Genomic DNA, 23,705 nt, shown 5'->3' on the forward strand with positions numbered 1-23,705 from the left:
TCGGTTTGTGCCACAATGGAGGTCTTAACTAGCAGCCCCATCACAGACAGGCTGTTAAGGCCGCGGACAGGCCGGCGAGATCAGCTGTCAGCAGACACACACTTCCGTTCTTCTCATTAATTACTTTTGGGCAAAGGGGGGAGGAAGAGGCCAAATGAGTATTGATTGCGGTGGGCCTGTATAGGGGCCGGTTTAACTGGCCTTTCCCACACGTCATTGCCTCTCCACATCCCCATTAAGTGGGAACAAGAGGGATCAGCAGCAAGCCGAGACCCTATTTAAGACGGGACCTCGCGGTGTCAGACAGGCTCGAACGCAAATCTCCTCCTTTATGTGACGGCAGACAACAAAGACGAGTAAACAACACGGATTCCTCGTCTCTCCATCATTTCACTCCATCTTTAAATAATTCACTTCAGACTGACACAGGCTGTTTGCACTTTTAAAGCTGTTTGTCTTGGGTTGGGCGTGTGTGTGAGTGTGTTGTTCTGCATATTTATTGGCTGTTTAGGACATTAAAAAGTCCAAATTAACAAAATGACACATCAACAGGCCCGTTTTTACAGCCAATATTGATCAGTGTTCTATCAGCACACACACTGTATGCTGACAAATGTGCAAAATGAAAAATGCAGCACCAAACTCTTTAATAGGCCGCATACGTTCTGCATTAAACTTCAATACATTCCATTGTGTTTCTGTTATGAATTGTTACAGCCGCATTTAATTATTTCATTTAATGGCGACGTTTACTGTTTCTAAAATTTACAGCGATATTTCTGCGTGTTTATCTTTGCCGCCTCAGACTCTAACTATCTTTGTTGTGAGTCGATATGCGATCCATGCCAAAAAAAAAAATGTTTCTTTGATTATAAATTTCTTTTTAGCTTTGTCCCTTATCTCCACTGTCTCCCTTGGAGCCTCGGCGAGAGAGGGGAAGGACAAATCTCTCCCTCTCTTGCTCTTGCTCTCTCTCTCTCCCTCTCCCCCTCTCCTTCTCTTGCTCTCTCCCTTTTTCTCTCTCTCCCTCCCTCTCTCTCTCTCCCTCTCTCTCTCCCTCTCTCTCTCTCTCTCTCTCTCTCTCTCGTCTGAACTCCGCCGCCCGCTCGCTGCTTTTGTTGCGTGACTGATGATTTTAATTACCTGTTAACTCCCTGCGCTCAGCAGATACACATGATAAATGGTCCGGTGGATGTTGTATCCACCATCTGGATGGGGCACGAGAGTGTAAGGAGCTTTTCCTCCACTGTCATACCAAAAGACAGCCACCGCAGCGGGCGGGGGGGGGGGGGGACGGGACGGGAGACGCAGGTGTACCAAGGGGAGAAGAAGAAACCGTCCCACTTTAGATCCGGTTTGACAGCCAGGCGGTGTCACAGGGGTTGCATCTATTTTTCCCTTTGTGAGCACGGGCAGCAACAATGTGGATGAGGAAAAATGAAGCCTGTAACGGCCCCGTGGGAAAAGAGATTGCTCCAGGCGATTGGCCAGCAAATTGCAGCACTTTACATGGAGATTGTACTGAAGGGGATCGAGGAGGAGGAGGAGGAGGAGAAGGAGGAGGAGATAGGAATCTGCTTTAGGGATAGATGAAGAAATACATTACAGTATGCATGAGCCACCCAAAGAGGAACCAGGACGGAGTAACTTTGAGGCAGAAGCAGACTGGTGTGTGTGTGATTAACAGTGAGGGTTTTCCAGGAAGCTGACGGAAGAATAGAAAACTAGTAAACAGGATTAAAATGATGTAAGATTATTGAACATGTGCAATATTTAGGCGGATATCAGACATCAGCTGCTAATATCCAACACCTCGTCCATGCAGAAATCAATAGAAAAACAATCTCTGAACTTTTCCTAGACATAAACGTAAAGATCTGATTTACAAACAATATCAACTTTTGGGTTCTTTGTCACAAAATTGGCCGGGGAAATCACTTTTAATGTTATTGTCAATTTAAATAGCTGTGTTTGCCATTCAGTCTCGTATTGATCCACCCTAAAAATGTAATCAACCAGCACTCAATTAATTATATTTTATGGAGGGAGTTTGCACTGACGAATAATTGAGTTTTAATTGAAAGTCGATAGCAACCCTGCACATGCCAACACACACACACACATTGACACACACACACACTGGTTAACACAGGGGTCGGTGTTTTGTAGACATGTCACGTTAACCTGATGTGTTTCGAGTTTTGTAGCTCGGCTCAGTCACTTAATGACTGTAACATCAGATGCGTCTAGGAGCTAATTTGACCTTTGACCTTTGTCCTGTCTCACTTGTTTCTACACTGGGAATGTGACCTCCTGCATTGATAAAGGCTAACGACGGTCACTCCCCTGTGTCACTTTAGTTTTGTCTCATACTTTATTAAACGGGGATTCACACACACACACACACACACACACACACACACACACGTGACATTCTATTAATGTGACATTGGTCTGGCTGATTACTTAAGGTCCCAGTGGTGGCGTTGGCGAGAACATTAATTCATTCATCCGTTCATTCCCTCCAGCAACGACAAATCGCTTCTCGAACTCACCTTGTCGCCATGGCGGGCGCCGCTCGGTCGAAGTGTGTGTTTGAAGAGGATCTATGCACAGGAGTGTGTGTGTCTGTGTGTGTATGAAAGCTTGCGTTCTGACAATATTCTCCTGTGTCGATCTATCAAAGCGTATCAATATGACTGCTGTAAACGAGAGAGTGTGTGCGTCTGTGTCTGTGTGTCTCCCTCCTTCTGTCTCTCTATCAGCTGTGACTCAGTGGAGTGTGAGGACGTCGTTTAAGCTCTCCCGCAGCATCAATACAGGCTCTATTGATTTTTTTTTAAACAGTTAATGGAAGCCTTTAGGGCAGGAAAGCTAATTAAAATCATATGCAGGTCAAGCTCATTTAAAGACTCACCATTAGTTTACATTGAGCTTAACCACGCTTGACTGGAAAATCCATCCATTGGGCATCGTAATTGACTGGTGTTTCTAATGGCTTTCCGATGCTCCGCTGCAGTTCCTTTCGGCACATTTTCGCGCCGCAGCTGTAATAAAACCTGTACGCCACAACCGTCAAAGGCGTGTTTCTTCTTCTTCTTCTTCTTCTTCTTCTTCTTTACAAGACAGAAGCAGAGCGCTGTGGCCTGTAGCGCTCCTCTCCCTCTTCCCCGGGATCGTTTCAGGCTTAGTGTTGCTCATACTCAGCCAGGTAATGATGATATCGATCAGCTCCGTGATGAATGAATGAGTAATCATACGAGCTGAGGTGTAGGCTGCTTCGCTGACCTGATGGTGTATCTGATTTCCAATAAATATCATTATAAACTTTGTCCAGAAGCCAACAAACTGGCTCGCTCAGGCTTCTTCCTTTAACTAAACCTTCAAGTCAAACTCTCGATTACAGCAGCTGCAGATTTTGTTGTTGTCTTTGTTTTGGAGAGGAATTTTCTGTGTTTTGTTTTGACGTACAAGTTCAACCAGAACATCTCTACCAGGCTGTTATTCTTAGCCTGTGAGGCGGTGGTCTCCCTCCTCGCCACAAATCCGTTGCTCTCTCTGTATGCCTGTGTGTGTGTGTGTGTGTGTGTGTGTGTGTGTGTGTGTGTGTGTGTGTGTGTGTGTGTGTGTGTGTGTGTGTGTGTGTGTGTGTGTGTGTGTGTGTGTGTGTGTGTGTGTGTTGCTGCTCCCCGTCTGCACTGATTATGCGTGCAAGTGCAACATTTTGCAGTGGGAGGCTGATTTTAATCTGTGAGTCGGAGGGAAAGATCGTATTTAGGTTGTGTTTGCTCTTCCCTATCAGGGGCCAATATGCTCACAGCAGATGCCGACCACATCAGTGTGTCTTGGTTTGCTGCCTCCGCCTGCGTCGCCACGCGCCGCCCCAGTTACACCCAGCAGGCACAGGCGGCGTGGGAAACCCTGTACCCTCGCAGCTTCCACAGAGTGGCTCATTAGATAAGATAGAGATGGATCAGAGACACACCCCCACAACCCCCCCTGAGATGAATCTGCTCCGCCGCTGCAGGCAGAAGAACCAAAGACACACACACTCACACACAGTCTGAGTGAAACGCTCATACGGGAAGCGATACGTAATAATAACACTAATAGGATGTCAGCAGTGTTGGGTTATTGTGCTGCAGGTAGAACGAGCCTTTATATTCTACTCCAGCTGAGACAAACACATACACACATATGTACACACACACACACCCTGCCCTTTAAACTTGATGACTATGTTAATATTATTAGCTTTTTCAATCACGCATGATATTATGTTTTTCTCTTCTAGTTAACATTTCAGACTGCCCACACACACACACACACACGCACACACACACACTATTATACCCTGGTGTTATTAAGGAGAAGCCAAGCGCCGGAATGGATTAATGATTTAATGGAAAAGTGTACACGTATACTATATTTACACAGACACACACCCACACACACACAGCTTTATTTCAGCGGCCTCTGCGCTGCTTTGACATGGATCCAGTTAAAACTGCTGACCTGTGATGGCTGCATGATTAACTGCACGTTGTTGTCGTGACGCAATTCCATAACCTCACACTCTGTACATTTTTATGTCTTTTGTTTTAGATCTAATTTTATAATGTGTAGATATTGTGTACCTGCAATATTCTACCATATTTGTGTCTGCACAATGGACTAAAATAGAACAGAATCGCATTTGCCACCATAGTGCGTTGGAATTTCTCTGTTGTCTGGCTCACACGCTCTTCATCTCCCTCTGAGGCTTCAGCTGTATATCTCCTTCAGCCAACAAACTGCAAACTAGAAAAAAAAAATAAGAAATCCCATGCGAGAGGATCTGGAGAGTCGGGAGCAGAGAGCAGAGGCTTAAAGTCGTGTGAGAGCCGATAAAGCCGCCTGATGGGGAGGGAATGGAAGAGGAGGAGGAGGAGAGGGAGGAAGAGGAGCGGCGGCAGAGAGGGGTGAGGGGTGACTCTCTGCTCCTCCTGTCAGATTGGGAGCAGCGGGTCTCGCAGCTCCCGGGTTAACAAGCTCGAGCCCCTGCAGCCGACGCGCCAAAACCCCCCGAACCCCCCCATCCTCCCCCTGAGCCCCCCTGGCCTCCGCCCACTAACACCGACCTAACACCCAGCCTCCATCCAGCCGAGCCGCTGCGGAATAAATGAACGCTGGCCAAAAAAACACACGGGGAGGAAATCAGGCCTAGAGTTTTACAGCCTTATAATGAGTCAGCTGTTGCTTTATCGTCAGGTGATATAATATATAATAATGGCTCTCGGGGCGGCTACATCTGCTGACCTCTCTTGGGAGCGGGCAATTATTTACCCAGCAGAAAATTATACGGCAAAGCTAATGCGGTTTATTCTGGGAAAATATATACGGTAAGATATACAGAGACCGCTTTAGAGCTGAAACTGGTTGATCTGGAAGACGAAGAGCTGCCACAACATCTGCCGCTTCAAACAGATGAAGTTTGACGGATTGTGGAGGTAGACGTGACAGGTGGGATCAGCTTTCCGTCTTTAAAAAGGCAAATCTGGCAATATTGAGGTCAAAGGGCGACAGCTGGTAATTCTACTCGGGGAAAAGTGCAATGTTTGTGTACATTTGAGTTTTATGGAGGTCGGAAACCATCGTTAGTCTTGTCAGTGTAATCAGCCTGGATGTTAATTCATTTGTTCCCTCCAAACATCACGCTGACGGCGGCTAAACACAACGTCAACGCTGAGGGCGCCAGTGATGAAGAACAAAACACCAGAGATGAGCTTCAGAAAGATTGAGTGTCAGGATTAATTAGGCTGTAACCTGAGATATCTAATGATCATTAATTCATATATGACAGAGGCAACTTATTATGGTGTTATGGTGTGTCAACTGATATCAAAAGAGCCTCAAACCCTCAGAGCCGCAAAATCATCTCCTGGTTAAGCTCATATTTCCCTGCGAGCATCACGCCCATGCATAATATCTGAGCTGTAATGAATCATGAAGTGTTTACTGGATTGTATACTGAGCTGGCTGTTGTCTTTGATTAGATTAAAGTGTTTACTGCAGAGTTTTGGACTGGAGTGACGCACATATGAGCCTTTTGCGCTGGCCGGCAGACAGCCAAATGTGTGAAATGTCCCTTAATGGACTTCCTGTGACTGACGTTTGCGTGTGTCTCTTTCCTTTCGTTCCAGGTCCTTCCATGGTGGGCGCCCTGAAGAAGGACTGGGCTTCTCCCAGCAGTATCGCCCTCTCCTGGCAGCAGCCGGAACAGACCACGCTGCCCGTCCTGGACTATGAGATCAAATACTACGAGAAGGTACAGTGACCTCTGACCTTCGCTCACAAATCCATTCATGGTACTGGAGAGTTAAACGGTCGCGTTAAAGTTGTCAAAGCTCCTTCGTTTGTGCGGCGCCCGTGTGTTTAATCTTCGGCCCGGTGACTCAGTCAGTGATTAAAGATCCAGACCCAGCAGTGTCGACCTGGGATTAGAGCCGCTCACACCTGTAATTCATTCTGCTGTCAGAATAATAGGGGAAGGAGCGAGAAAGCCAAACAAACTGAAGGCTGGGGCTTATCGTAAAGCTCTCCAAATTAAAAAATCCTACTTAATTAACTAAATTAATGAGTTCAGTGTTGTAAAAATATGGATACAGTGCTTATTTAAGTTATGATTAAATTACTCATTGCTGTATCAGAGGCTTTTCCACTTCAGGAAACACTCACGGTAGGATTTACACAGTCTGGTCTTGTTGTCAATTTGATTTGTTTGTGGATTTACATCCTTTTCTGTCTACCCCACACACAAACACACACACTCACACACTCTACAGGAGCACGAGCAGATGAGCTACTCGTCCACACACACTAAAGCTCCCAGTGTGATCATATCGGGCTTGAAACCGGCGACCTGGTACGTCTTCAGCGTCCGCACCCGCACGCCGGTTGGATACAGCTCCTACTCGCCCAAATACGAATACGAAACCACGGGAGAGTGTGAGTATACCTGAAGTCTTCATCCCGTCTCCGTGTTTGTCTTGTCTGTCTTTAAAAGCTTCTTCGTGTTCACGCAGCAGTCTGATCGTTTATTATTATATCTTACATCGAGCGACTGAGACTCTCTTTAAGCTTCCAAACAAACTACTTCTGTTTACTTCTGACATGTGGAAATGGAGATTGACGCTCCAGCAAGCTGTCTCTTGCCTGTGTTTCCACCAAATCTTCCCACCAGTCTCCATTCCTCCACTCAAATCACACAGTAACAGCTAAAAAAGAATCAAATGTTTGCCTCCTGCAACTTTAATGTTAAGAATAGGCTGTTGGGGAATTAATAAAGCTTTTTCAATGGAGCCTCTTTAGTGCGCTCGGTTCATTCTCTGTGTTTAATCACAACATTTATTCCGATTTTACTCCGCCGTGAACAACACATTTGCACGTAAGAAGATGTGAGCGCCAAGCTGCGGTTTGGGGGTCAGGGGAAGTTCACGTTGCCTGCAGCAGCGCTCAGGGCTTCAGCAGCCAGGGAACGGCAGCAAATAATAAACCTGCACGTCGGCTCAAAATAGGAACACCGCGAGCGGAATTTCAGCTGGCGTGACATGTCCCACAGCGTTATTTTTCCAGCTTTTTCCCTAATTATTTTCCTGATTTTTTTTACCCCTCCTCGCTCCTAATTGGTGTCTTCATTTGTGTTTTTTTTCAGTCTTGTGGAGTGGAAATAGCTGCTCCAATACAATCTGCCAAACTTCCTCCCCTTGCCTTCACCTCATGTAGACTCACTGTATCCTCACAAACACACTGACAAACACACAATCTTAAATCCATCAACATCTCATGAGATTTACAAACAGGGCCCATCTAAGGTTGATTTAAGATTTTAGATACTTTATTGATCAAATTCATGCAATCACATGCTGTCACAACAAACAACACAACAAACAACGTACCCATTCTTACAGAGGGAGCGATGATACGGCGCCCCTGGAGCGGTTGGGGGTTTGTGCCTTGCTCAAGGGCACCTGGGCAGTGCCCTGGAGGCAAACTGGCAACTCTCCAGATGCCAGTCCACCTTCTTGGTCTATACAGTGACTTGAACCGGCGACCCTCCCGTTCCCAAACTAACTATGGACTGAGCTACTAATGACCCCAGGTTGACCTTGTTGACCCTGATCTGATCTTGTGTACCAACACTGCAGCTCCTTGTTGGACTACTGCTCCCCCCAAAAGAGGAATTTGTACTTTTAAAATAAGACAAATGTCCTAAAAAGCTAAAATAATGTTCTGGCTCTTTTATACCAGATCATATTTATATTATTGACATTTTTTTGCTCAGTGGATTTGCCGCAGCAGATTTCTTCCCTCCCCTAATTCGCTTGGTTTGCTCCATTTTCAGAGTGATGATGTGTTTGTGTACCCTGGCCCGTATAGGTTGCATTCACTGACCCCAAACCCCTTAAATGTCAGGATACCTGCTGCAGTGGTAATCGAATCAATGAATACAATCAACAGGGGGAGTGTGACAATGCAGGCCTGATGTTTTGTATCGGTGTTGTTGTTTTTTTGTCGCTGTGTGTGTGTGTGTGTGTGTGTGTGTGTGTGTGTGTATTTGAGTGAGTGGCTTTTATTCTGACTCGACTTGTGAAACACAAAGGTCCAGCTGCCCTTTTATGTCGGGTCGGGTATTGTTGGAGGTGATTTGGCTTCACAGCGGCTCTCCCTCCTCTCCAAAGCTGGAGAGCCGAGCTTTATCTGCGGATCAGAGGAAGCCTGGCCAAGCCTTTGTACTGCCAGGCCTTTCATCAGAGAGAGAGAGAGGGAGAGGGAGAGGGTGCTGTGTCTGTCTGTCTGTCTGTCTGTCTGTCTGCGTGTCCATCACTCTCAGTCGTTCATTTTTCCATCTCACTGTGAATTTGTCACTTCCACCTCTCTGCTCTCTCTCTCTCTCCTCTTTATCCTCCTTCATCCCTTCCCTCATCCCTCACCTTACATCCATCAGTCTTCATTTCCACTTCACACACACACACACACACACACACACACACACACCAAGTGCCATTACAGCAGTGCCAGTCCAACATCTGCTTAGTTAGTGGTTGTGAAGCCTTGTGAAGTGTGAAGCTGATCACCGGGACAATTTTGTCTGAGATTTAGCCTCTAATACTTTCACTCTGCCTCTGAGTGGCCTGTAATTACTTCTGTCAACACACTCACACACACACGGGTAAAAGCACACTCACATGCTGGGTCACTCATATACCCTTTCACATGCTGAAACACACAAACGCACATGCACACACACACACGGTATCATAAACCCACATGAGCCTCCCTCATCAGACTGGCGACCACTCATCCTGATCTCCAATTCATATTCATTAAGCATGAAATATTATAGAAATAAGTTTGGTAATAGCAATCATCTTTCAATTATCTGGGATTCGTTAGCCTGGTGACAAGACAGAGAAAAGAGAAAATCATGAATATCAAATGGGAGCAATTTAACCAAATGATCATGGACTAAATTACAATTTCATGAGTGAATAATATTAATTAAATAGCACCCAGCACATGAATCACTGCCGCACGCAGGCTGAGAGAGGTTATACAGTGTGTGTGACATCATTGAAACCCGTCTGTCTTCTTCTTCCTCTTCTTATTTACCTCCTTCAGCTCCTCTCCTCTTCTCCTCGTTTTGGCCCCCTTCTCCGCTTCTCTCCTCCCTAACGTTCCCGTTCTCCTCTCCTCTCCTTCCAGCCTCTGACCTGCCGTCAGACCAGGGACAGGTGCTGGTCATCGTCACAGCGGCAGTGGGCGGCTTCACCCTCCTCATCATCCTCACCCTCTTCCTCCTCATCACCGGCAGGTAAGAAGAAACTTTGCGGTGTACACACATTTATTGTTTTGGGCACTTAGGCAACATCTGAGTGAGCATTTTGTTTATCATTAATCAATTTACACGACTAATTAATTAAACCAGTAAGGGTCAGTTCAATAAACAGGTCTACCAAGAAATTCCTCCCAATAAAACAACAAACTGGAAGATTTGGGGACTTCCAGTTATTCCTGGCAGAGTTCCGAGCGTTCCTTACCCAGAAGCTTCACGGCCTGCAACTTGAATGTATCATATTCAATACTGACTTGCAGAATGAGCTCAGTCGAAGAGGAAATTGAGATCCTACGCAGTGGAGTGTGTGTCACTTCATGCTGAGTGACCCTCACACAGTTGTACCGCTGTAACTTTCACTTCCTTTGAGCGTTTTTGCTTCACAAACACTAATCTGTTCTTCACCTTTTCACATTTTAATCACTTTCTCTCACTGCTCAGACTTCTTCAGTTAAAGCTTTGACTTAAAAAGTGCAGCGTTTACCTTCGATACTCCGTTGCAAGTGATCACATTGCACCTTTTCAAATCAGTATGAAGTGATGAGTGTGTGGAGGAGTGTGTGCGATCCCTTCCACTTAAAGACATCAGAGGAACCCTGAAAGCTTCTCAACTCGTGTGTTTGAGAAATTCCTAACACCTTTGATGACGCAGCCTAGTTTACTGTGTGTGTGTGTGTGTGTGTGTGTGTGTGTGGTCTCTCTCTCCTCCATTCGTCCACCTGCGATTCACTCAGCTGTTATGTCACTTCCTCTCATTTCCTTTCATCCTTTCAATCTCCTGTGTGTTGTGTGTGTGCGCCATAAGTAAATAACCTCACAACAGCAAGCCCAAGTGTGTGTGTGAGGGCTGGGAGGATCAACGGGATCAGACGGCGGCTCTGGGTGAGACTGATAAAGGCACATGCCACCATTTCTTTAATGAACAGCTTGACCCCATCAGCAGAGGTCAACGGGCGTCTCTCTCTCTCTCCTGTCTCTCGCCCATGTTACCTGCCATCACATCTGTGCTAACCCCTGAACCCCCCAACCTGGCAAACGGTGGCTGACACCTCCTCTGAATCAGGCAACCCGATTATGTTAAAGCCTTCAAAGTGACTCCACACACACAAGGGCCCACACACACTTTCTCTACTGCTGCCTCGGGGATGTTTTCACGGCCTTTAGAGTATTTCTGGACGATTTGGTTGAAATACTCTCCTTACCTCCCCTATTTCCCCTTGTTAGAAGGTTGGAGATTATGGACACGTTTATCTGTTCCTCCATCGCTGACTATTCAACTGATCGCTTCACTTACTTGCCTTAATTTGTTCCCAAACAACATGAAGAAAGGAACAGAAGTCTGGTCTCTCGCCCCAAACTGAGTGTGTTGAAGGATAAGTAGCTGTGAAGGTGTGGGTGAGGACGCGGCATGAGCACAGCCTGTCTTTGTTTGGGAGCGCTTGCTAAGTAAATTTAATCACAACGGCTCTCAAGTGCGGTGTCAAGAGCTCGACTCGGTGTTTTGTTTTCGGCTGGTTTTGTATTTTTATGTAGCACCCAGTCGGATCAAGTCACCCACATTCTTTCTCGCAGAAACTCTCAAACGCTCTTCACACTTCCCTCTCTCTCTCTCTGTCTAACTTAATGGTGTCTGTCTCTAGGCGCTCTCAGCACCACATGATTCACACACACACACTCACGCTCGCACACACAAGTGCATTGTCGGGACTTGACTGCTGCCTTCTCTCTGGGAATTAGTGGACACTTTGCGTATATAAACAAACATCAATACCGCACGTTTGTTCCGTCTCTTCTGTCCTCGCTCCTTTTCACGGCGGAGTGTGAAATTTTGAGCTCCTGTGACTGATACGATGCGCCTGTTTACTCACAGCGTTCGACGCTAAATCACGCGTCTGTTTATGTTTACGCTCTGTTAGTCGGCGGAGTCGTAAATGAATGAGGAGATGTCGTGCAAAAGGGGATATAAGAAACAATTGATGGGTTGAATTCACCAAATGCTACTCGAGATGCTTTTTCAAACACTGATCGTAAAAAAAAAAGATACGACAATTTGAATTACGATCACAAATCTACGGATGAAAATGTAATCTATCGGTCCGTCTGTCGGGATTTTGCTGAAACAGCGTGACGAAGGATTTATAAGCTTTACAGATATGGAATAAGTGATCACTGTAAAGAAATACGGTCTCAATGTTTTCAGTATCTCCTTATACTTAATCTTTGATACTTATTAGTGAAGCTGTTGTGGCTTTGTTGTGTATTTTCAATACAGGAAAGGTGGAACTGTAAGCAAGCAAATGTTATGTTTGTTAAATGTTTCAACAGAAGTAGAGGGAAGAGCACCTCCAGAAATTAAACACTCAAAATCACATTAGCAGATGTTAAATTAGGGGGGAGACTGAGGGGACAAATGATAATGGAATGAGATGGTGGTGATCACAGTTTAATTCAGATTCAGATCGATTTACACACTTCAAATGTGGCTGCTCATCTAAACTGCGTCATCCATCGTGTGTTTGCAGGTGTCAGTGGTACTTTAAGGCCAAGATGAGCTCAGAGGAGAAGAGGAGGACCGACTATCAGAACGGACACGGTAAATCTAAACTGGCTTATTGCATACTGTTATGTTAAAAATGTGACTTTTACTTTGGCGTGGCCATCTAACGTTCTGCTTTTGTGTTTGCCAAAAAAATCAAACTGACATGTGCAGCCGCAAACTGCCAAATTTTGAGTGTAATGTGGGTGGACGACACTGAGCTTGAACATACTTATGTGTTTGGATTTTATTTATACATTTTTGGATCACATTCTGCCTCAACTCTTCAGTGATGAGGTTTCAAGTGTGTGTGTGTGTGTGTGTGTGTGTGTGTGCGTGGGCCTGCGTGTGTGTGTGTGTGTAATCAAGGCAGAATCAAAGTGTCAGATTTTGTGACCTGCTGTTATTGGCTGCGAGGCAAACCACCTGCTCTCCTCTGTGCAGTCAGCATTCACACACACACACACACACACACACACACACACACAGGCGCGCGCTCCTGCATTATTCCCCATGCATTACTGTGCCTAAAATGTATGCCTGAACTCTGCAGAGAATGAAGAGCACCAACTGTGAAGCGTTTATAAATTGCAAACACGCAGAAGGAAACGATCAGATATGATATTATGTAAATGCCTTCACCTCCCCTCAAGTTTCATTTTATGTCCTACTTTGTTTATTTATTTATCTATTACATAAATGGCTCTCTGCTTTTTTTTTTTACGGCCCCATTTTTTCTCTTTTAAACGCATGCATTCCTGGCATGAAAACACAGGCAGATTGAGATTTAGCAAGCCAGAGACGGAGGAGACAGGAGGAGAAACAAAGGGGGGGAAAACGGAAAAGGACAGAGATGAGGACAAGGTCAGCTAGGACGAGTTAGAGGACGAAGAAAAAGGAGTTATAAATCCATTAGAAGTGCGTAGGCAGATGGGGGGGGGGGGGGGGGGAGACAGAGACGGAAAGAGACAACAGAAGGCGGAAGAAACCAAGACATATTTTGAATCTGTTGAAAAGTTTCTGCAATAAGTATCGATAATCGATGCAAAAGAGCTCAAGAAGTCTCAGAAAGCTGGGCGTTGTCATGGCGACGTAAACATACAGCGATGATTAAGATAATTATAGCATCTAACTGTATGACTGAGCCAAAGGAGCTGTTTGAAATGGCTGCAGAGACGTTTTTGAGGCTGCTTGGTAAAACTGCTGGGAGAAAATCTTGTGTAATGTTCAGACATTCTGCGTTGTTGGAAACTCAGCAATCTGCCGATCGCTCATGTCCAACAGCTAATTAATGAAGGTATCAATCACACATCAAAAGGCAGCAGGCGGGAAAGAGCCGAGTTCCATATGTGGGAACTTCAACCGCCTGTGACTGTTCAGACGAAAACGTTTCAGCCAGAAAGACGACAAAACAACAATTGGAGGACAGCAGGGAAGCTTTAAATACTTCTTTGGTGGTGGTTAAAGAGCTGGAACACAAAAAGTCTTCATTCAAGATTAAACACACTCTCACACACGTTTCGAGTCAGTGTGTGTGTGTGTGTGTGTGTGTCTGCAGTCCTTCAAATCGTTCAATCAGTCGCCTGATTGTGGTTTTTGCTCAACCAGAGTTAATCCCTGATTTCTGTTTTTACCACCAACCTGGAAGTCTCAGGGTCATTGACAGACCTGGAAGTGGCTTGCTCGACGGCACTTCAGAAGGAAGTGCCATGGCTGTAACCTGCCGCTTGCCCCTGTTAAAGGACATAAGATATCACCCTTTCTGTGTATGTGTGTGTGTGTGTGTGTGTGTGTGTGTGTGTGTGTGTGTGTGTGTGTGTGGTATAACTAATTTCCTGCATTTCTTCACAATTAGTAATACCAAATTTTACATTTACATTTTGTTGTGAGGTTATGCTTGTCTGTCTTTTTGAGAATATTTGTAATGGACTATCACTGGTAGTAGAAGCACAAGCAGTCGTAGTTGTTGTAGCATAAATAGAGGTAATTATAGTACTAAAATTAGGAGTACTGGAAATAGGTTGTATATATTGTTTAATTAGATTTTTCTCTAATGTGCCGTACACAAGAAGCAAATCTAATCTAATCTAAAAATGTACAGAACCTCGGCGTACTTTAATTATCGTCGACTGCATCTGTGATCAGGCAGTGAAAACCCTCCCTCTCTCTTTCCCTCTCTCTCTCTCTCTCTCTCACTCAGTCCCGTTCCCGGGGATAAAGACTTACGTGGACCCCGACACCTATGAAGACCCCACTCAGGCCGTCCACGAGTTCACCAAGGAGATCGACCCCTGCCGCATCCGCATCGAGAGGGTGATCGGAGCTGGTATATACACACACACAACAGCACACACACACACACACATCCTCTTTGGTGCGGTTTGCCCGTGGGTGGAAGAGGATCATTTCACGATGCTGAGAAAAACAGCAGTGTTAAATGTGCCATAGGAGACGATATATTCTCATTCCCCATATAATTACCGCGAGCTGTCTCTTATCATATACAATAAGGAGGACTCATTTTCCATTTCCTGCTGTCTCGCTGTCATTTTCTCAGCTCAGACTCTGGGAATATTAAAGCTTTAACATGTTTAGAGAACAAAGGACAGTCTAAGAATAGATCCCGGACTCTTTCAGACTGCACGGTGACAAAATTGTACACAGTTGAACTAATCAAGAGACAATCGAGCCGCAGCTTAAATCTGAACCGCAACACTGCCCCCAGGTGGCAGACTGAGATACCTGGTGGTGTGGGATAAAGATGCCAAATGTTGGAAGAGGTTCTTCATAGTGGGTGTGTGTGGGTGTGTGTGTGGGTGTACCAGGTGAGTTTGGCGAGGTGTGCAGCGGCCGCCTGAGAACACCGGGGAAGAAGGAGATCTCCGTGGCGATAAAGACGCTGAAGGGCGGCTACGTGGAGCGGCAGAGGAGCGACTTCCTGCGAGAGGCCTCCATCATGGGCCAGTTCGACCACCCGAACATCATCAGGCTGGAGGGCGTGGTTACCAAAAGTAAGATGAGTCGATCAGGAGTCGATCAGTTGTCAATATTTGGTCATTTGTGATTGTTTTCTTTCCCCTTTTCTGTTACATTCAGCAGTCAAACTTCAGCCGTAAACAGGAGCGAGAACTGCAGTCAGTGTGTGTGTGTCTGTGTCTGCGTCTGTGTGTCTGTGTGTGTGCATGTGTGTGCGTGTGCGCCTGCCACAACCAACGCGGGTCAACCAGCCTCTCAGAGCCACTTGTGATGTGTGTGCTAAATGGATCTTTGGCTGCGGGCCGTTAGCAAACACAAACAAAACATTTCCATTTAGTCACCAGAGATGGAATTAGTATCCACAAGGCACAGCCACATCATAAATTTAGATTTGTTGGTCTTTTGATGGTTTAGGCTCTGATCTGTAACAGGCTGTTATCGCCCCTCTAGTGCTAAACTGCCTCTCTGACTACTTTACCAACATTAGCATCACTGAGGACATTTTACCTCCTGCTGTTTCTCTCCGTGTGAGCAGCTCATCCTCGCTGTTTGCCGAACAACTCTTTACAGTGTTTTCGGCCCTGTGAACTTTGGGAAAGAAAGTTGTCTTTAGGCGGCGGCTGTGGAACAGCTTCCTGTCACTGCACCATACCGTTAGCCGCGAAGCACCTAGCATTGCTGAGTCATACCTGCTAGTTGTCACTTTCTTCTCAGTGTGTTGTGTCTTGTTTCGAGATCTTTGCTAAGTTTAGGTTCAGATTGGCGTCACATCATGAGTGAGACTGAATATTAATGAAAGTACAATTGTGCGGCCATATACACACAAAACGGAGGAAGAGTTATGACCATTCAGTGTCACGCAATACCAAGCTATCTAATCCTAATATCACTGTACTTCTTTTGTTTTTACAAAAGTGAGGATAGGCTCCTCTCCTCATGTGATTTGTGACTTTCTCTGTGTTCACCAGGTGTTTCAGCTTCAGGTGGTCAAAATCTGAGCGTATGTGTGTGAGGTATGCCCAGCGCGTGTGTGTGTATGTGTGTGAGCGATTGTGTCCGTGTTCATGCTTTGTGTTCAGAAATGTATTCATTCTAATTCACATAAAACCAATGAGAGCTTGCCTTCTTTTTTTTGAGTGTAGGAATGTGTGTGTTATCATCTACACACCGTGTTCGCATCTGTGTGTGGACTTGTTAACGAGCTGTGTTTTATGGGGCTCACCCAGCGCAACATATGGTTGTTTTTACAGAGGGGGTATAAAGACGACAGGGCTGTGAATATCAATGTGTCCCCTGAAGACTCTCCACCCCGTCCCCGAGCTCCTGACTGTAGAGGACACTCGGCTCTGACCCCCACAGACTCACGATTCAACTGATAAGAGTTTTCAAGCAGTCATACCACGCTGACATCACTGGATTCAAGCTGCTTATTGGTCGTTCACATCACATCAACAATAACTGAAATCAGATCATATCTCTGCCAATAACAGGACTGCAAAATTTTAAGTGAATAAAGATTCTCCATCCTTTCTTTGTTGTCACTCTAGCGCCATCCACAGGCCAATTTCCATCTAATTTCCAATCATAACGACTACTGCACAAGTTGTGTGTTTGGTTGCCTTTATGTTTGTCTGTCAGCAGGATGTGTCAAAAACAATCCATAAACTATTTGAACTCAATCAGAATGTATCCAAGTATAATAGCTCTGAATAGTTCAAATTTCTGGGTCAAAAGTGTAAAGTGTGTTATAAATTCATTAACGTTCCACTAGAATGCCGTGAAATCTGTTCAATATGGTTTCAGATAAGATTCTAAGAGACAAAGACAAGCTCAGGGTTTTAATCACACACACACACACACACACACACAGTACACTGTGAAATTATAACACACTATACAAACAAAATTGCACAATCGGTGGCCATTTTGCATCTGGCAGTGTCATCACAAAGAGCACTCATTCCAAACAATCTTTTTCCGTCTTTTGCTTCCTGCGTCTCTCACTCCATCCATCTGTTGCCGCTCTTCAGAGACTAATTATGAGCGTATTGTGCTGTGACTGACTGCTATACCTGCGCTGAATAACAGGTGACACATTAGGCTCTGGTAAACAGGCAAGCATCGTTTCCAATTAGCTCGAGAAAGACGAGCTTGATCAAGCCGTTTCCCTGTTGCTCCTCTAGCTGGATTCACGGGGGAAAACATGATGCCAAAAATGTACACGCAGATTTAATGATTAAGAGGCTTTTAGAACATATTATGGTGTAAAGTCTGTTGTCTCTTCTGAAATGTCAGGCATTAAATTCTTGCTCGCTGAGATGCTTGAACACGGCCCTGCATGTGTGTGCGTGTGTGTGTAACCGTATTATTAGAACACACGTAATGGAGGCTTTCCTTTCTTCTCAAAGGGAGCTTCAGCAGGTCAACGTCAGAGCCATTTTACAGAAGTGAAACATTGCCAGTGAAATGTTGCTTTTTCTAAACTCGTTGACTTTCAAAGTACGAAGTTTGCGATTTTGCCCCATCCTCCTCCTCCTCCTCTGCTTCCTCCTCCTCGTGTTCCCCTGGGTGTTCCTCGAGCTGAAGTGTGATGCAGTGTTACATCGCCCACAAAAAGTTCTTTGTTATCACTTATTTTCGTCTTTCCAGCAGCTCAGGTTGTTTACAGTGCCTGGCTCAGTGCCACCCAACTGTTAAGACTCAATCTGTAACACCACGGGGACGCTCTGTGGGGAAACAGTGTCGTTTGCAGACAGAAATTATACTTGCACCTGTTCCCAAATAATGTTTTTAATCATGGCTGGGGTACAGCTCAGGCTTTGTGTTTTTCTTTGCTGTTTAAATAATACAATATGGAAAAATAACTTTATAGTCACCAAGTTGCAGATGTCCCTATAATCCCCTAATAAAAAATCCTGAACTTTGTGTGCTTGCAGGCCGGCCTGTGATGATTGTGGTGGAATACATGGAGAATGGATCGCTGGATTCCTTCCTGAGGGTGAGAAGAAACATTTAACAGAATGAGGTTTTGTTTGTTGAAATAAATGCTGATATAAAACATGTTTACTCATGGACGTAGACGTGGGTCATAGTAGAAACCCTGACAGGTTAATTTCATCTGTTCCCCTCTGTTTCCTGCTCTCCCTCAACAGCAACATGACGGCCACTTCACCGTCATCCAGTTGGTCGGCATGTTGCGTGGCATCGCCTCAGGCATGAAGTACCTGTCAGACATGGGCTACGTTCACAGGGACCTGGCTGCCCGAAACATCCTGGTCAACAGCAACCTGGTGTGCAAAGTGTCCGACTTCGGCCTGTCCAGAATCATGGAGGACGACCCGGAAGCAGCTTATACAACAACGGTACACTAACTTATACTAGTGTAACTTCTACGTGTGTGTGTGCTTGCGTCTTTGTCTTTAGCATGACAATGTATCGTGTTTGTGTGTGTTTGTGTGTGAACAGGGTGGTAAGATCCCTATCCGATGGACGGCTCCTGAGGCCATCTCATACAGAAAGTTCTCCTCGGCCAGCGATGGGTGGAGTTACGGTATCGTCATGTGGGAAGTGATGTCGTACGGGGAACGGCCATACTGGGAGATGTCCAACCAGGACGTGAGTATTACAGTCCTCATTGTCTCCTAGGAACCTCTCTAATGTCTCCTAAAAGTCCACACACTACACCACCCAACAGTTAAGAGGTACAGGTGTGATTTGTATGCGATGAGGTATTCTGGATCCCAATGCAATTCGGTGAACAGGTGCATCAGATGGCCGCACAAATGCAACAGCACGCACTGCTGTCCAGAACTGTAAAACAAATCCTTAATAACACATCTGTGTGTGCTTAATCCAGATAGAGAGAAGATAATGGAGGGGATATTTATTACTTGGACCCACGTTGCAAATAACAATATTATTATCCTGCATGTGGTGTTAATTTAATGTTACTGTCCTTTGTGCATCTCAAAACCACTTAATTGGTTTCTAAGATGTAAGTATGGACTGAGTTAGGGTGGGATCAGCTAAATTGATAACAAGCACATGTATTTTGCAGTCAGCTATTCCTTAAAGTGATTTGCCTTAAAGTTGAGCATCTCAGTGTGATTGCTAGAGGACGGAAAGTGGAAAGTCTACATTGGTCAGAGACAGCAGGACGTCATCAGCATGTGGGTAGTTAAAGGTTAGAGAAATGAAACTGTGGGGCTCTCACTCCGGGCGGGGGGGGGAGTGATTGTGCAAGGTGCCCATGAGCAAAGGTACCTAACCCCTTAGCTGCTCCAACGGATGTTCAGCAGATAATCTTTGCAGTCTCTGAGTGCCTGCGGCACAACAGCAGCAGCCGGGTCTGTTCAGGCTGCTGTGAAAGTGTGCGTCGCATAAAGAGCAAGTGAAGCGTGGCAGATGAAATGTATCTGATGAAGCATTTTTCAGTAGAACCTTCAACTCACAAACCTCTCACTTAAAGGCCACAAAAGCCTCCGATACTCATTTAACATCGTCTCTGCCCCCGGTGGGGCAATTTATTTATATATTTCGAAACACGTACTAGCCTTTTAAACCTGACAGAAAGCCTGGTGAGATCTGCCAAAAAGGACGAAGGCCGGCAAGGTTTTGTGGGCTTTGGTCAGGTTGTGATGTTTGTGTCGGGTGGGGGGCGTGGGGGAGGGGCTGAGGTTTCTGGATGAGCAACCCACTGATCCCTGGGCTGTGGTCAGGGATTGGAGGGGCAGTAGAGCCGTCCCTCTCTTCACTGAGTGTGAAAGATTCACTATAATCCTCCACAATGCTTTACACACACACACACACACACACACACACACACACACACATACAGTAAGGTCCCGGGGTTTGGGTGAAGGGATTTGTGCACTTTGGGAATTGCTTAGAATTGCTTTCCAAAGGCCTGATGCTCAGTTTCAGTGGGCTGAGATCTCACATGGTCTCACATTGTACCACAGCTCCCAATAGAGCAACAAAGGGGCCCTTATTCCCACACACACACCTTCAGATGGTTGTATACTGTAGATGAATAGATCAAATGTGTGCAGATACATTTCAAGCTAACTTTAAACCCTTTCACGATGCAGGAAATTGATGATCCAACAAGATGATCCAAAGAGCATTAATATAGTTATGCAGTTTGGTGACGCTCCCTTTTGTATTTGAAAGGAAAAGTTCGACCTCCATTCATCTTCACGTCGTTCTTTCTGCAGGTGATTCTGTCCATCGAGGAAGGTTACAGGCTGCCGGCGCCGATGGGCTGCCCCGTGGCCCTGCACCAACTGATGCTGCACTGCTGGCAGAAGGAGAGAAATCATCGGCCCAAATTTACCGACGTTGTCTCCTTCCTGGATAAACTGATCCGCAACCCCAGCAGCCTGCTGCCGCTGGTAGAGGACATTCAGAGGTAGAGCACAGCACCATGCTTAATCTGTGTCATTTTATGCCTAAAATGGGTTAAATTGAGCTGAACTGAAGCCAACGTTAACTGGGCTCGTGATTGTGTCAGTTTACCAGAGTCTCCGGGGGAGGTAATGGATTACCCCATGTTCATCTCCATTGGTGACTGGCTGGATTCCATAAAGATGAGTCAGTACAAGAGCAACTTCATGGCAGCCAGCTACAACACGTTGGATTCTGTAGCCAGGATGAGTATTGAGTGAGTTCGCAAAAGCATCTCTAATATGGAATAACTGTTTTTTCTTTTGTTGTCAAATGCAGCATCACTTTGTACAGTGTTTGATAACAAAGGATGGAAGAGTACAATATGCTGCTCATATGTGATATCTGTGTCAGCTCTTGTAGAGTCATTGTACAGCGCAAAGGAATTTGAGTTATAGTAAGTGTGTGTGTGTGTGTGTGTATGTGTGTTTCTGTGTGTGTGTGTGTTTGTGTGTGTACGCGTGTGTGTATGTGTGTGTGTGTGTGTTTCCCCTCTCGGCCTAGAGATGTCAGGCGTATCGGGGTGGAGCTGATTGGCCACCAGAGGCGGATTATCAGCAGCATACAGACCCTTCGTCTTCAGCTCCTGCACGAACAGGAGAAGGGCTTCCATGTATGAGGACGTGCTTCAACACAAGCTGGGCCGGACAGAAGGACGGAGCGGACTTAAGTGAAATCTAGATTGTAGGACAGACAGACGGGTGGACAGACAGACAGACAGATGGACAGACAGTCTACAGCCTGTGCCTGAGTCTTGTACCCCCCTCACACACAGACAGGAGGTCCGGCTCAGGCCAGGGGGTCAGTGGACAGAGCGGCACAGCAGAGCAGAGCAGAGCGGCCCCTCCTTCCAGACTCTTTTCTACTTTACCTCCATTTACTCGGTTCTGTCAGACGATTAAAGACAGGCCGGTAGACTTACAGACTGGCCCGAGCCCTCACGTAGAGGAATGTAATGCCTTTTTGCGGTGGCGGTACCTTTATGTGTGGAGCAACAATATCTAGAAATGTAGATTGCCGACATTAAATCTACATACGATTGCTGTTACGTTTTTACTTTCCTCGCTCGGAATTCTGTGCTCACGTAGCTGCTATCAGGTGTGCAATCAAGAGGGTTTGTCCTTTTAAAAAAATATCCTCAGTGTTTTTATTTTGGAGTTTGATAATTTATCACAAAGGTAATATTTGCATCGCTTTATTATGAATCTCTCCAAGGAATCTTTTTATGCTAATACTTGAAGAAAGGACAGAAAGGTTTGGGGAGTTCTTGAATGTTTAAGTGTATAGAAAAATAATAATTATTATCATAACCTAATATCTATCTATGTGCAGTCCTGTATGTGAAAGCCCTAGTAAATCTGGATTTCTTTAAGATGTTTTATTTATTTAAAATTCTATCCAAATTAGCAATACTGTCTAATGCAGTCACCTCAGTATCTCAGAGAGATTATGAATTGTCTTATTGACATAGAGATTAGGTTCACTCATCACATCCACCTGTGTTGATGCTGTCACATACCCAGTTTACAGACTGAGATCAGCTGCCTTCAGATTAAAATCCCTATAAACCATAAAATTCTATTCTCAAAGTTTTTAAACCAGATTAGCCTGATTTGTTTGGCTGATGGTGAATGTTAGACATTACCTGAACGCACACAACCTTCACACTTTGCGTATGAATGATCACAAAACCTCTTAGAGAAGATATTGTTCATTGTGATTCGTCTGGAAAATTTAAAGTGGATTAACGTGGTTCTTAAGAATGAGCTGAAATTGTTTGTTTACTGGTTTGAACTACTCGTTCGATCCAGCTGACAGATTTCAGAGAAACGTACGTGTGTCTTTTCATTGTGATCATGTAAAGGTTTTGGGGGTGTAGTGGCACTACAGGAAGCCAGTGTACATAAATGTGTTCTGAAATGGATCTGCAGTAGTTGATGTCAGAGTGTCTCATGATCAGCATTCAGTCAGTGGTGAATAAGAAGTAAGTAACTAGTTAGCTGGTCAAAGGCAGCAGTAGCTAAAGCGTGGAGGGAGAAAACTCAGAGGAGAAACAGAGAGGAGGAACATAAACAACAGCACCATAACTCATCACGAAGTATTCTAACATTAGCAGGAACACACACACACATGCACACACACACACGCATACACACACAGATTGCCTTACAGTCCTGTTAACCATGTAAGACAGAAACAGTTTAGTTGTTGTTGAAGGTTTTCTAATGGTACAGAATGTGATTAGCAGGATGTTATTAATTTAAGCAGCATTTCATATCCAAGAGAACGACCGCATCTCCAGCTGTTCTATTACTTTGTACTCCAGGCTTTTTTTGTTAGTTGTTGGCACATAGTGCAAACTGGATCTATAGTTCTGTGCCTTTCGGTTGCAGCATAGTTATATATCCAGGAACGGAACAGACACACACTTAAGTACATGCACGCACAAACACACACACACTCACATTCCCCACCCCTATACAGAACGTGGAGAATATGCGATGCTGTTTGTTTAGCATGTCCGACTGCTGAGCAATGTTAGAACGTTCTTTTGTACAAAGTACAAGTATACTTACAATTCTTGTATTTTATTTTTCTATAATTTCCAAAGAGATGTTGTAGATCTTGCACACTGTAAGAGGCAGTTACAGCAAATATTTATTTGCAAATAAAGGTAAACAGTTCTTGTGTTTGACTGCTCATTTAATTGCTGTGATTGCTTCCGGCAATCATCAACATTATTGCGATAACTTTTGGTGTTCATGTCTTTCATATTCTCCAAAATATTTAGCATTTTTCAGATGGATAATCCCCATTAAAACCTATTCAAATGTCTTCAAAAAATGTTCAGGCACTTCATGGCTTCAGGCCCTC

The 23,705-nt window shown here is 45.1% G+C and overlaps 1 protein-coding gene across 1 annotated transcript in view; it reads left to right on the forward strand.

Annotated features, from left to right (window-relative positions):
* LOC143009922 (ephrin type-A receptor 6-like) overlaps positions 1-23,515 on the forward strand; it is a 110,331-nt gene extending 86,816 nt beyond the window's left edge. The window contains exons 5-16 of the mRNA XM_076162025.1: positions 6,183-6,307; positions 6,825-6,987; positions 9,745-9,853; positions 12,397-12,467; positions 14,611-14,736; positions 15,236-15,421; positions 18,323-18,384; positions 18,539-18,748; positions 18,852-19,001; positions 20,603-20,796; positions 20,899-21,048; positions 21,338-23,515. Coding sequence (XP_076018140.1) covers positions 6,183-6,307; positions 6,825-6,987; positions 9,745-9,853; positions 12,397-12,467; positions 14,611-14,736; positions 15,236-15,421; positions 18,323-18,384; positions 18,539-18,748; positions 18,852-19,001; positions 20,603-20,796; positions 20,899-21,048; positions 21,338-21,512 — 1,721 coding nt within the window. The 3' untranslated portion in view covers positions 21,513-23,515. The remainder of the gene's footprint in view (positions 1-6,182; positions 6,308-6,824; positions 6,988-9,744; positions 9,854-12,396; positions 12,468-14,610; positions 14,737-15,235; positions 15,422-18,322; positions 18,385-18,538; positions 18,749-18,851; positions 19,002-20,602; positions 20,797-20,898; positions 21,049-21,337) is intronic.
* The last annotated feature ends 190 nt before the right edge of the window (positions 23,516-23,705 follow it).

This window comes from Genypterus blacodes, unplaced genomic scaffold (assembly GCF_046128005.1).
Source record: "Genypterus blacodes isolate CSIRO-AG114 ecotype Tasmania unplaced genomic scaffold, CSIRO-AGI_Gbla_v1 ptg000118l_1, whole genome shotgun sequence".
Taxonomy (NCBI): Eukaryota; Metazoa; Chordata; class Actinopteri; order Ophidiiformes; family Ophidiidae; genus Genypterus; species Genypterus blacodes.